Raw genomic sequence first — 13,336 nt, forward strand, 5'->3', positions numbered from 1 at the left:
CGCGCCCCGCGCCGGCTTCCTCAACTGTAATTTCTGCTACCTGAAGCTGAAGGTATCCTAGTCAATACATTAACAAAAAACCCCCCAAAACCAAAAACCCAATTTACTAGTATGTAAATAGGCCTGAGCTATAATACAAATGTCATACATAAGCAAACATATTGATATATACCTAAAGACTTTTCTGTGTATGTAATAACCTCGTGTTAAAATATTAGCTGTATTTTTCAAAGCACCTATAATTGCATGTTCAAGAAAAGGTACCTAATAAACTATTTTTTTAGCTCTCTTTGAATTTTTAGTTGTTTTCTTCTAACTTTTTTTTTTTTGATGGGGGAGAGGTTTTTGCTATAGAGCGCATGTACGCGCCAGAAAGACAGAGAGAGACAGAAAGACAGAAAGTGAGAAATTACCCCGCAGAGGGATGGCCATGTGCCCGGCCTAAGTTTAAGCCACTGGGTCCAGGACTCGAACCGTGGTCAACTATATAGGAGTCTAGCGACATAGCCATTATGTCAACTGCCGGTCCCTCCTCTTTTAAATGCCTAATTACATTTTTTTTTTTTAAAAGTTTTTTGCCACAGGATGTGTGTGTTCAGCAGAGATAAATAGAGAGAGACAGTGAGATAAATTACGTTCCCAGAGGGGAAGGCCACACCATGATCCCTTCTCCTCCTCTCCTACTGGGATTTTTGGGCACAAATGCACACATGCCTGATGTGATTTTCAAGCTGCCAGGTCCAGGACTTGAACTGCAGTCAGCCATGTGTGAATCCAGCACCATAACCACTACGTCACCTGCTGGCCCCACATTCTATAAAGTCTTCAATGCTACCAAAGCTTGAAATACAAGAGAGTCTCACATAGAAAATCTTACCCACTGAAAGCCTTGATGGACTAGCCTCTCGGCTACAGCCCTGACTCCGTGGAATCTTGCTTCTCTTCTGCGCTGAGGCTGAATTGACCAGGACTCTTTGGACACCAGAGCTCACAGTGGAAAGGGCTGTTGTGGTCAGAACTCTTCCTGGAGACCCGGACCGGCTTCCAGCTGGACACCAAACACACATACAAACGTTATTATGTGAACCTCTACGGAACTTGCTGAGAGGGTGAAAGTCCAAGGATGGCAGGTTCTAAATCAAAGGAAATGAACCAAAGAAAGATTTACATTTAATTGTAACCTGGAGGGGAAAAAAAAGTATACTATATATACTAGTACTGAATAGTGAATCACCTAAAATATATTTTCAGTTGGGGGTATAAGGGCAACACTATCGTGATATTTTTAACACAATTTTTATAAAAGATTGCCAAAGAAATCACTCGTCTGACAATACGATTTATATGGCCAAAAAGCTCTGTCTGAAAAAGCTGTATTTAAAAAGAAGAAACCTTAATACTATTACTGCTTTTAAGAATATATAATGATAATTTTCCTCCTTTTAAAAGAGTCTGCCTGCTGATATGACTCTGTATGGCTAAAGTTATCTTGTTATTAGGTATATTTAAAATCTTGGGGCCGGCAGGTGGCGTGGTAGTTGAGGGTGCGGGACTCCCACATGGCCGACTGTGGTTCAAATCTCGGACCTGGCAGCTTGCCCCTCCAATCCCTCTCTGGCCAAAATTAATTAGCTAATTAATTAAAGTTAAATAAAATAATTCTTAAAAAAACTTTACAGAATTAAAATTTAAATGTTGACAAAACACTGGGCCAGCTGAAAAAGAAGATTGCTTTTCTGCTGTTTGTCTTTGAAATAGCAATGGGCTCTTGGGTGGCCACATTCTGGTATGCAGAAGGACTAAGGGTAGAATAGAACTAACGGACAAATGTCAAAGAAGTCAGGACATTTCCCCATTCAGTCTTGGAAAGAGGAAATGTAATCAAAGAGATAGCGAGAAGGAACTGGACAAAACGTTCTCAGAGACAGGCGCAAATTTTTTAAAATTTAAAACATAATTTTAAACTAGAAACACGTAGGTTAACTGTTAAGGAAATAAATTCTTGGTCAACTAACATATTTTGTGTGTATATTGAATACGAAAACAGTCTAGGTAACTCCAAGACATAATCTAACTCTAGATTCTAGAGAAAAGTTAAGTTTACATTGAAATAACTCTTCAGGAAAAGTGATCCCTACATAGGGCACTGCTTCCCCTCCCCATTAAGAGTCACTGCTCACGCAGCCATACAGTCTTACCCAATCACGTTTCACTTCCACAAAGCGAAGATTAAAGACTCTGTCAATGCGGACAAGTACAGGATGGGAAGGAGGGAGGAGTGCTGAGGGCAGGGCTGTGACCACGGGGGTTGTGTCTATGATCAAGACAGAGGTTGAGCCAGCTGTCTTGAATTAACACTGGCCAGGTCTTGGGGGTTTTTTAAAAATGAAAACTTCAAAATTTCTGATTTTTGTCATATTATGTAGTCCAAAGAATCCATTAATGAAGGCAGGCTGGAAATGGTCCATCTGTTGCTGACTCTAGTTACGGTCTTCTTGCTGTGGTCTTCCTGAGTTTAATTTGTACTCCTGTTTAATTCCTCAAATTTAACAGTGCAAAAATCCCCAAAAAACTTTGTCTTCCACTGGCGATGGAAATATTATAAAACAAAGCAGTGTTTCCAATGAAATTAACAATTTAATATTTGAGTAGAAGGAATTCCAAACTATGGTAGGGAAATGAATTCAAGACTACTTTTCAATAACAGCTTGTGGGCCGGCAAGTGGCGTGGAGGTTAAAGCGCTGGACTTCGCAGAGCTGGCTATGCGGTTGGAGTCCTGGGCCAGTGGCCTGAAAAATCACACAGGGCACTTGTGCATGAGCGCGTGCATGTGTGTGTATACCCCAAATCCTGATGAGACTGGATAAGAAGGGACTGTGGCATGGCCATCCCCCGTTCCGGGGGGTGATTTCTCACTTTCTTTCTGTCTCTCTCTGCTGGGCGCACGTGCCTTAGAGCAAAAAATTTAAAAATTAAAAAACAAAACCAAAAACTAAAAATAGAAAGAAAGCTCCTTTTATTGTTTCATGTTTTAGGTGAAGAATCTTTAAAACTGGTTTAAGTTATAACCTTAAAGATACTTATAAAGTACCTATTTGCTCCATGCAGGGTCTAAACTAAACATACACACCAAAACATCCAAACACCCAACATGCCACAAACTCACAATGCACGGTAGGCCAATGGAGTATTTGATGGGCGAACTCGCAACAGTATTAAAAGTACAAATAATGGACTGAGCACATACAATACGGTGCTGTTAAACCAATGTGCACTTGGGGTTGGGTGGGGTAGAGGGACTTGTAGGAGATACTGGAGAATTCCTTGAAATGTGGGTCTATTCAGCAGATAGGAAATAAACAGTTACAAGTAGGGTAACTGCTCTTTCTAGATTTATTGAATGTATCCAACTTAGGCAAGTTTATTCTCTATGTGTAAATCCATTTCTACCCTCTATTAGGAAATGAAATCAGTGGTGCCCATTTTGCTCTAATCATTACCCTTTCTTCTCAAATACCTTCTGATCTCCCCCAAAAGTGTGATAATTCCAGCACCTCACTTCATTTTGAAATTATTTATACTTAGAAGAAAATACCAAGGTTCTTTCCTCAGCAAAGAGGCACAAAGGCTAATTATTTTTTTAAGAAAAAAACCACAAAGTTGATGAAAAAGAGCATGAAATACCCAGGGAATAGCACGCCACCAGAAAGCACTCTAATTTAAAAACTTGAAATTACAGAGATAACTATTTTCTCCTGCATTGCCTCAAGTTTTCAAACTAGTATTTAGTATTTTTCATGGCATTCCAAAGCATTACTAAGGTTTCTTTTCTTTTGGATGTTTATACCCATGGAGTCAATGTGGATACTTATTAAAAATTTAGGGTGTTGGTCATAAAATAGGGATAAGTCCAAGAAAAACCGTAATCGACAATTTTTGCTCCAATAGGAATGCAGAAGGATGAAATACTATATGTTTAAACTTTCTGCTGAATAGAACCCATTCTTGGTAATGAAAATAGGTGATCAAACAAGAGATGCATACACAAAGTCTATAGATTCTTACCACCAATGGTATTAGCAGATTGTGATCCTGAACAAGTGTAAAGGCAGAATTAGGGTAAGGGTTATAATCCATGAAGAGGGAAGGAGCAGTTTTTAAATGGATGGCAGATGGAAATAAGAAAGCTTTTGTCAATTCTTACACAACAAAAAAACCTGAAGCAAAAAAAGCAAACTTTAAAAAATCTCAAAAGCACAGATGTCTGTAACAAAAGCAGTACATTTAGTAGCTTTTATAGCTGATAAACTGAAACCAGACACTCATGTACAAAGCAGATGAAATGAAGTTGTAAAAGTAAATGTAAATTCTTCAGCTTTTCTACTATTTATAAAATCTACATAATTAAATGTTTAAGTTTTTCCTGTTTAAACATTTAATTTAAAACCACACATAGCTTTCTTCTTAGAGCTGAAGAAAAATTACATGAAAAAGCTACGAATTTCATCTTTCTTAAGACATACAGGGAAAAAACCCAAAAATTGGGAGGAGGGGAGACGAAGTTTTTGACAGGCTGTACAATCACTTGTACATAACCAGTCACTACCAACAAAAACAGAGACACAATTCTTTCATAAATATAAATCTGCAAGTCTCTCCACTGGGTCTTCTCTTTATTTTGGTTAGATACCAGAACACACCTGCTTTGATCCAAGAGATTTTTTTTTCCTAAATGGTGATACAAAAATATGGAAAGACCATGCAAACCCTAATGACTTACTTTACAACAAAGTGAAGATGGAAATCAGTAATATTTCTGTGCAGATATGTTGTAAAGAAACTTGCATACAAATTACATGTTTTTTACAAAATAATTTGGATGGAACATATAATTGTTAAAAATAAATAGGCAAGCAAACAAACAGAACCCCTCCGATGTGACCCAAACACTAAGTGATTTTATAGTGGGAAAGTCTTCTGATCTTAAAAGTCCTACTAGACCTAAAAACCTGATTGTGTTCTCATACTCAGAAGAGGATGTGTAGTATTGTGGATGGGTTTCACATGAAAAACCAAACACAAAATCATTCTATGTTCTAGTGAAGTGATCTTTAATTATCATGTACCTAAAAAAGAGGTCCCTGTAATATAAAACAAAAGCAAAATAGCACTTAGAAAATGTGTTCCAGAGGTCAGATTTAATATTGTAAGGGAATGAACACCTCACAGTTAAGTTTTATACTTTAGAACCTGGACAGGGACAGTTTCTGGTTGTCATCTTTATTTTCATTTATGCTCTGAATTTCCAAACTTCACCATTATTTATTTCTGCTTCCTGAATGTGATGAAAACAACAAGGTGTGGGAGTACACAACAGCAGTACAAAATTCAGCAGATGTTTGATTAGGAACAATAATGAGGACAATTTTACCAGCTAATGTATATAGTGCTTACTCTAGGCCAGGCACTGTTTTACGTATATTAAAAATATTACAGCAGGCTGGCTTCCTGGCCTAGTGTCTAAAAGAGTTGATCCTGCATGGCTGATCAGTTTGAATCCCAGCCCAGCAGCCTGAGTAAAACCATGTCAGGTACACGTATGTGTGTGCCCATAAACCCAAGAGGATAGGAGACATAGAGAAGGGATTGTGGTGGATCACAACCCGTTGGGTGATCTTTTCTCCCTCTTTCTATTTCTCTCTCTCTGGTGAGTGTGTGTGCTACCTGGCAATTAAAAAAAAAAAAATCCTCAGAGCGATTTCATGAGGTAGATGCTATTATCCCCATTATGTTATAATGACTATATATAAGTACAGTAACTTTAAATAACCCAGAAGAGCTAGGATTCAAACCTGGGCAGCATGGCTCCAGATCTAAATCATTACTTCCTATACTTTATTTTATTTTATTTTATTTTATTTTTTTTGCTACAGGGTGCATGTAATCACCAGACAGGGATAGAAGGGAGCAGGGGAAGTGAGAGATCACTCCCCAAGAGGATGGTCACACAGCAATCCCTTCTTTTCCAGTCTCCTCTCGGGAATTTCAGCATGCACACATATGTGCCTGTTTGATTTTCAAGCTGTCGGGTCTGGGACTTGAATCGTGCAGCCAGTCACATGGGATGCAGTGCCTCAAACTCTACACCACCCACTGGTCCCCTCTTTCTTTCTTTCCTTTTTAGTACTTGTTAAACTTTGTTGTGGTAGGAATCACTCGGTAATCTTGTTAAGGGTCAGATTCAGTACTTCTGGGATGGCAGAGGAGAGTGTGCATTTGTAAATAGCTCCCGGCGATGAGGATACTAGCCTGGGCAGCACATATGAAGGAGAAAGACTCCCAAGTACCGTGCTACACTGGTGAAGGTTAAGGTCCTCTAAAAATCACCTCAGAAATAAACGAGATTAGGGAAGAATACAATACAATCTACTCTTGATTTGGTTGAGAGAAAAGCCCCTGAGTAAAGGTTATTTGTTCTTTTTCCTATTTATAAGTAATCCTCAATACGCAATACTGAGCGTTTTTGCTTATTTTTAGGGCTTTTTCTCCAAGCAGTTTTTTCCTTTGATTTCGAGATTTGGGAATCAGGTCATAAAACTAACAGGATATTCATGATCCAATAAATCATTTAAATAATAGTGGAAGACAGTTAATTCCATTTCTTTCCAAGGTAGCCAATAACCCCAATGATTACTTCTCAAGAAAAATATCCTGGTTTGAGAGTTAAGTACTTGTGAAGAATCTCTTGTTAAAGAAAGAATGGGAAGAAACTGTTTTAACAAGACATGTAATAGAACGGGTCGTGTTTCCTCACAGCCTTCCTGAAATGCATGAAGGTATTCTAGTAGATTCTAGGGAATAATAAGAATATACCCTATATCTGTCCTTAAGCAATATTAGCTAGAGGCAACCAGATTTTGATAGTAATATATGGCAATTATTTTGTCTCTAAAAGGTGCAATTTTCTACATTTGCAAGTTTCTGAAGAGAATGTGAAAAACTTAATGCTAAGGATTTGTGCTATTTAAATATCTCCATGCAAACGTTTGTACGGCAGATGAAGTTTTTCTTTCTAAGTGGCAGATATTAATGATGCAGCCCTAATACACACCAAAGACAAGACAACACCCACTCAAAAAGTTCCAAAACATGCACAACTGACCCAAAACACTGAAAAAAATACCTTCATTTTTGTCAGGTGATGATGAACCTAAAGTACAGAACAAGAACTCAGTATGTGGCTTGTCTTTTTTTGAAGTTAGCTTTGTCTTCATCCACTGGTCAATCTCCTAATACAGTGATATACAAGGAACACACTTATCCTAACGTTCTGACAGACAGGAAGACCGAGAGGCGATACATACGCTGTGACTGAGACACCATCTTTGTGCGACTCCTCCCTCTAGAATCTGTCTTGGCATTTCCCATGCCAGAAAGTGGTGCTGAAAGCTTTGCTCTCACGCGACCTGAGGAGAAAAATATTTTACAGAATCAGCCATTTTGATAATAATATTTAGTAACGAGGGAGAAAAAAAAAAGATCTATTTTTAAGTATTTTTAAATTCTAAAATAATGTAACCATTCCTGACAGGTCATATTTCTCTTAAAATTTAAAAAATACAGCCATGCATTGGTCAACGATGGGGCTGTGTTTTGAGAAATTCATCACCAGGTGATCCTGTCACTGCACGTGTATCCCAGAGTGCACTTACACCAACTGAGAAAGTGACACACCTAGGGTATCTATATATAGCCAATATGCTTCTTATGGGACCACCAACACATGTGCTGTCTACTGCTGACCAAACCCTTGCACGGCTGTACCTTTTTTTTATGTGTCGCACTGTAAGCTCACTTTCCTTCAATTGTAAGCATAAAGTCAAACTAAAGATTTCCATTCTTGGTTTCATAATATCAGTCCAGTAGTTATAACTAGCAGGCCACTTGTTTCTTCTTCTTCTTTTTTTTTTTTTTTTGAGAGGCTTTTTTTGCTATATGGTGCATGTGCTTGCAAGACCAAGAGAGACAGAGACAGAAAGCGAGAAATCACCCCCTGGGGGGATGACCACGCTGCAATCCCTTCTCCTCCATTCTCCTCTTGGGATCTTGGGCACGCACGCACACACACACACACCCGGCATGAGTTTTAAGCCAGCAGGTCCGGGACTTGAACCATAGTCAACTACATGGGAGTCCAGCGACATAGCCATTATGCTAACTACTGGTTCCAGGCCACTTGTTTCTTAATTGGTAGTTTCAATTCTAAAATATTAGTTTCCATAGTAGTTATGTTAAATATTAACCTAAATTTCAGAAACAATGACCCAGACAAATCTTCTTGACTGAAAATGTCCTTTTTGTTTAAGAGAGAGATTTTTGCAATAGGGCGCATGTGCTCACCAGAGACACAGAGACAGAGAAATAGAAAGTGAAAAATCACTCCCAGGGGGGAAGACCACTCCGCAATCCCTTCTTTTCCATTCTCCTCTCAGGACTTTGGGCACCCACACAGGCGCCCAGTGTGAGTTTTAAGCCATCAAACCTGTGACTTGAACTGAGGATGACTATGTGGGAGTCCAGCGACATAACCATTACACTATCTGCTGGCCCCTGAAAATGTACTTCTAAAGGGATTTGAAGCAAGAGAAATTGGGCAAAATATTTCATCTTTTATTTCATATTTCATGCTTACTGCTCTCTTCTGCCAACCAACTCCTTGCATTTATAAAATCATTTGAGGAAATAAATATGAGTTGGTATTTTTCTCAATATATTTCTTTCTCTATCTTGTAGCTATACTCCTTTCTCTTCTAAGACTACTTTATCTCCTTCAACAAAACTAACTCATATTCTTCCCATTTTTAGAGCTCTTGAACCAAATAAGACATATTTAGCAAAGTGCTTAAGGGAGCTGACATTAATTAAAAACAAGGAATAGAATATATTATTAGCAGGTATGCTGGTGTTTTCAAGCAATAGTCTCAACCACTACCAACTCTGAACCAATAACTACCACACACTTAAAAAGGAGGGCCTTTTGCAGATGAAGGCACAATCTGAAGGGTGTATATAAAAATACAGACTAGTCTAATTTAGACGTATTAACTGGGAAAAAAATACAGAGTAAGAAGAAACTATAAAATTTAGAAATGAATGAGGAAAGATAAGAGAGAAGAACCAGGAATAAAACAGAGGCAACGCCAAAAGTATAAATGGTAGCGTCCTAGCATTCTATCAACTTCAAGGCCCCTAAGGAGCCCAGAGTTCAGGCCTCTTTGTTTTTTCACAGTCTGTTTTCACTAGAACACAATGTTCTTTTCACTAAAAAGTACAGTAAAAAGACTAAATTATTATTATTATTTGGAGAGGTTTTTGCTATCGGGTGCATAAGCTCACCACAAAGAGAGAGACAGAGAGACAGAAAGCGAGAAATCACCCCCCTGGGGGGATGGCCATGCTGCAATCCCTTCTCCTCCATCCTCCTCTCAGGATCTTGGGCACGCATGCACTTGCGCCTGGTGTGAGTTTAGACACCGGGTCCGGGACTCGAACCGCAGTCGACTACATGGGAGTCCAGCAACATAGCCATTACGCCAACTGCTGGTCCCTAAATTATTATTTTTGAATTGGAGAATTTATCTATACTTTATATAACAAAGGAGTTAGGATATGTTAAGTATTATGATACTAATATTTTAAATGATAAATGTCACAGTGTGAGTAATAATGTTTTTATGGAGCACTCTGAAAACTTAAAATATACAACTATTTTTGAATATATCAGAATAAATATGAGATCAAAGGGGGAAAAAGATTTAAATCTATTTGGTGTTATATCACAAGAAAATGTCATCCATGTAAAACTTAGAATTAAAAAAATGTGCTTCATATCAGAGGCTTTAATAAGATAGTCTCCAAGAATTAAAAATACAAAAACAGGATTCATTTTCTTTCCACAAATTCAAAGCAATGAATAATTATTTTTAAGGTGAACTAATTTGGTAAAATATATATATATATAGTAATTTTGTTGTAATCTCAAGTTCAGTTTGAACTGATGACCAATTACCTAGTCACTGATTCAAAAATAAAATATAAATTCAGAAGACAACTAAATAAATGCATATAAACACCAATAAATTTTTTTAATTTTTAAAGAATTATTTTATTTAACCGTATTCATTTATTTTAATTTGACCAGGAGGGACATAATGAGAAAGAGAGAGAGAGACAGAGAGAGAAAGAAAGCAAGCTAATAGGTCAGGTCTAGGACTCGAACTGCAGTTTGCTATGTGGGAATCCAGCACCTTTAACTACCATGCCACTTGTCGGCCCCAAATACCAATAATATTTAAACTCCACTGATAAAACAATGGCACATGCTCCCCCAAAGTATAAATGAACTGGCATATGTTTAAAAACAAAAAACATGAAAAAGAAAAGCATTAATATTCATTACTGGAAAATGTGATATTATGTGCTAACTTTATACTAGATATTATTAAACATGTTAAGCAATTTATATTTTTCCAGCATGAGATGATCCAATATACAAAACAAAACTTAGGATGATGAAGAATTAAAAACAAAAAATTCACACATATTACAATGTAACCAAACATAAAAAAAAATATAGCTACAAAGCTGGCAAATTATAAAGATGTGCAAAGAAGTCAGCCTACTTAGTTTTAATATGTAATCCCTACCAATGAAAATCGTTAATTCAGAGGTATTTGATTTACTAGCAAAATATTTCTTACCATCTTCAGATGCTGTTCCTAAATAAGAGAAATAAAACAGTATTTCAACAAATTCTGCCAATGCTGATATTAAGACCTACCTTGTAACCCCCACCCGAGACTAAAATGCAAAGGTGAAAATAAAAAACAATTTTTAGTCTGATAGCCTTAAATTAACTTTGAAAAGGTTCATGTTGAGAAATACAAAATTTGAGGTCACCTGAGGATTCACAGCACACACAAAAAACTTGAAACAGACAACTGAAAATGGCAAAAACCCTGTGAAGAACACTGTGACCTATCTCATTCTTAAAATTTAAAATGATGAAAAAAGTTAGAGAAATTAATTACTTAAGATGTACATCTGTAATTATTCTTCTTTGCAAATAAAGATTTGCAAGACTCCTCCAGAGGAGAAATACATTCTGCACGTTTTCAAAAGGCAGCCCATAAAAGAACCAGAAAAATGTGACTGATGAACATGGAAATCAAACAACTCTAAGACCTCGCTCTGCATCTGCCTGGTATTCTCACTACAGCCTCGACAAAGCCAAAGACCTAGTAATCCAATTCATGAGCTGTTTAGCCAAAATATACATGAACTCCCTAAGCTGTCAATGAGATCGATAAAAAATGGCCCAATGCAAATCTTAAATAGGTTGACGTTACTGACCCAAACAAGAAAATATTCTGATCTGGATGTTCTGAAACTTAGTTTTTAAAGAACCCAGAATATCAATATTATAAGGGCTACTTAAGGACCTGACGTATATAAACCATATCTTGATGGGCTGTTACTTCAGTCAATAATTTAAAATTATAAACTACTTTAATCATACAGAAAAACAGAGATGAATCAATATTCATGTCCCCACCCACAATTAAATAAATATCCCCTTTACTAAAGTGAAATGTATTAGATAAATTTTCAGAGCTTATGTAATAATAATTGACAAAAAAAAGTATCTCCATTTCTCCTAGATCTCATAATGGGACTTACAGATTTAGTATCTTAGTAGAAATTCTTTTACAAAGTTCAAGCTCCTTGATAACATTACAGTATCTGATGAAGTAAAGGTAAGGTTTGAACATGCTGTCTAGTATCAGACAAAAAAAATACACAGGGTTGTTATTCAACCAAGCAACTACAGATAAACTGTAACCATGTGAATATTGAAATTAAGAAGGCAAGGCTTACAGTAAGTTCAGTTTTGATTACATGTTAGTTTAAAATTGACTCTTAAAAAGACAACATCTTAACTTGTGAAAATAGCAGCTGTCTATCACTCAGTAAAGAGCTGAAATCAAATGACTTATGAGATTCCTTTCCAATTCTCTGATATTTAGAGGAAGACTTAACTCAAAAATATTTAGAAGCATACTTCTAAGAGCACAGGTTAAAAAAGCTTAATATTTATTTGATATAAATTACAATACACAGTAACCTAGTATTTTAGTAAATTGGGAAACCCAAAAATGGATATATCTAACGCCAAATTCAATCAGAGTATTATGCATCCATTTGTCACATGATTATTGCTGAAGAAGTAGTGTATTTTTAGAAGTTAAGAGAAGAATGAGCAAGGATATTATACAGAATACTAGAGTCATAAAATTCTTTAGTAGAATTAGAAAGGGAAGTTCTTACCATCCATCTTGTCAGAAGTATCCTCTTTGATGAAAGAGCAAGCAAAGAACAGAGGAAAACTTAGTATATTAAGAAATGATTTTATAATTCCCAGAAAATACTTTTTAAGAAGGCAGAATTGATACCACAGACAAGCTTGTTTTTAATTACAACATACTTAGAGATGAAATAAGATTAAGTCCCTTTTGTGAAATAAAGATGATACCTAATATACAAAGTGAAGCATTTTTTAAAAATAACGAGTCTGATTTTAACTACCTAGAGACAGAAAAAGGAGTGAGGCTGCTGTCCCAATCTTAGACCTCTGCCCCAGCAGGCAAATCCCGGCTGTGGACTCCCGAGTTTCTCCCAGGCACCTTGCCCTGCTTCTTCCCGCTCTAGCCTGTAATACACAGCAGCCTCCCTTCCCACAGTCTCGCTCTCCGTGTTTTCAGTTTTTCGTGGTCAATTGTGATTTGAAAATGGATGAGTAAAATACAACATGATGTTTTGAGAGAAAGAGATCAAATTCACATAACTTTTATTACAATATATTACTATAATTATGCTAAACTTAAATTATGTTAAACTTAATCATAGGTGTATTCTATATAAAAAAGCATAGTACATACAATGCTCAGTACTATCCACAGTTTCAGGTATCCACTGGGGGTCTTGGGATAAGGGGGGATGACCGTACCCCAAAGCATCACACCTTAGCTCCACCGTTATTAGCCTCTACTTAGTACCTTGTGGCTTTCTCATCCCCTTCCTTCCTTAGAACATTCAGCCATTACAAAACCTCACATCTGGATAAATCTAACAACTCACTTTTTCTACTCCATTACTTGAAATAGAGAAAATTACAATTACATAACCATGAAGTCACACGTACTGGCACTGTGAGGAACTGGGGTCAGACTTGGCCTCTCAGTGCCTGTGCAGGAGTTAACAAAGCAGGAGGAGGTT

General features: G+C 37.0%; 1 protein-coding gene across 7 annotated transcripts in view; it reads right to left on the minus strand.

Moving 5' to 3' along the window:
- CLASP2 (cytoplasmic linker associated protein 2) overlaps positions 1-13,336 on the minus strand; it is a 223,769-nt gene that overhangs the window by 68,507 nt on the left and 141,926 nt on the right. For 4 of the 7 annotated variants that reach the window (XM_027769656.1, XM_027769655.1, XM_027769654.1 and 1 more), the window contains 6 exons: positions 12,389-12,412; positions 10,762-10,779; positions 7,366-7,467; positions 7,185-7,211; positions 4,067-4,093; positions 878-1,048 (listed from right to left, as the gene is read on the minus strand). In XM_027769656.1, coding sequence (XP_027625457.1) covers positions 878-1,048; positions 4,067-4,093; positions 7,185-7,211; positions 7,366-7,467; positions 10,762-10,779; positions 12,389-12,412 — 369 coding nt within the window. The remainder of the gene's footprint in view (positions 1-877; positions 1,049-4,066; positions 4,094-7,184; positions 7,212-7,365; positions 7,468-10,761; positions 10,780-12,388; positions 12,413-13,336) is intronic. The other 3 variants (XM_027769657.1, XM_027769660.1, XM_027769659.1) reach the window with 1 other exon arrangement.

This window comes from Tupaia chinensis, unplaced genomic scaffold, assembly GCF_000334495.1.
Source record: "Tupaia chinensis unplaced genomic scaffold, TupChi_1.0 Scaffold150166_1, whole genome shotgun sequence".
Lineage (NCBI taxonomy): Eukaryota > Metazoa > Chordata > Mammalia > Scandentia > Tupaiidae > Tupaia > Tupaia belangeri.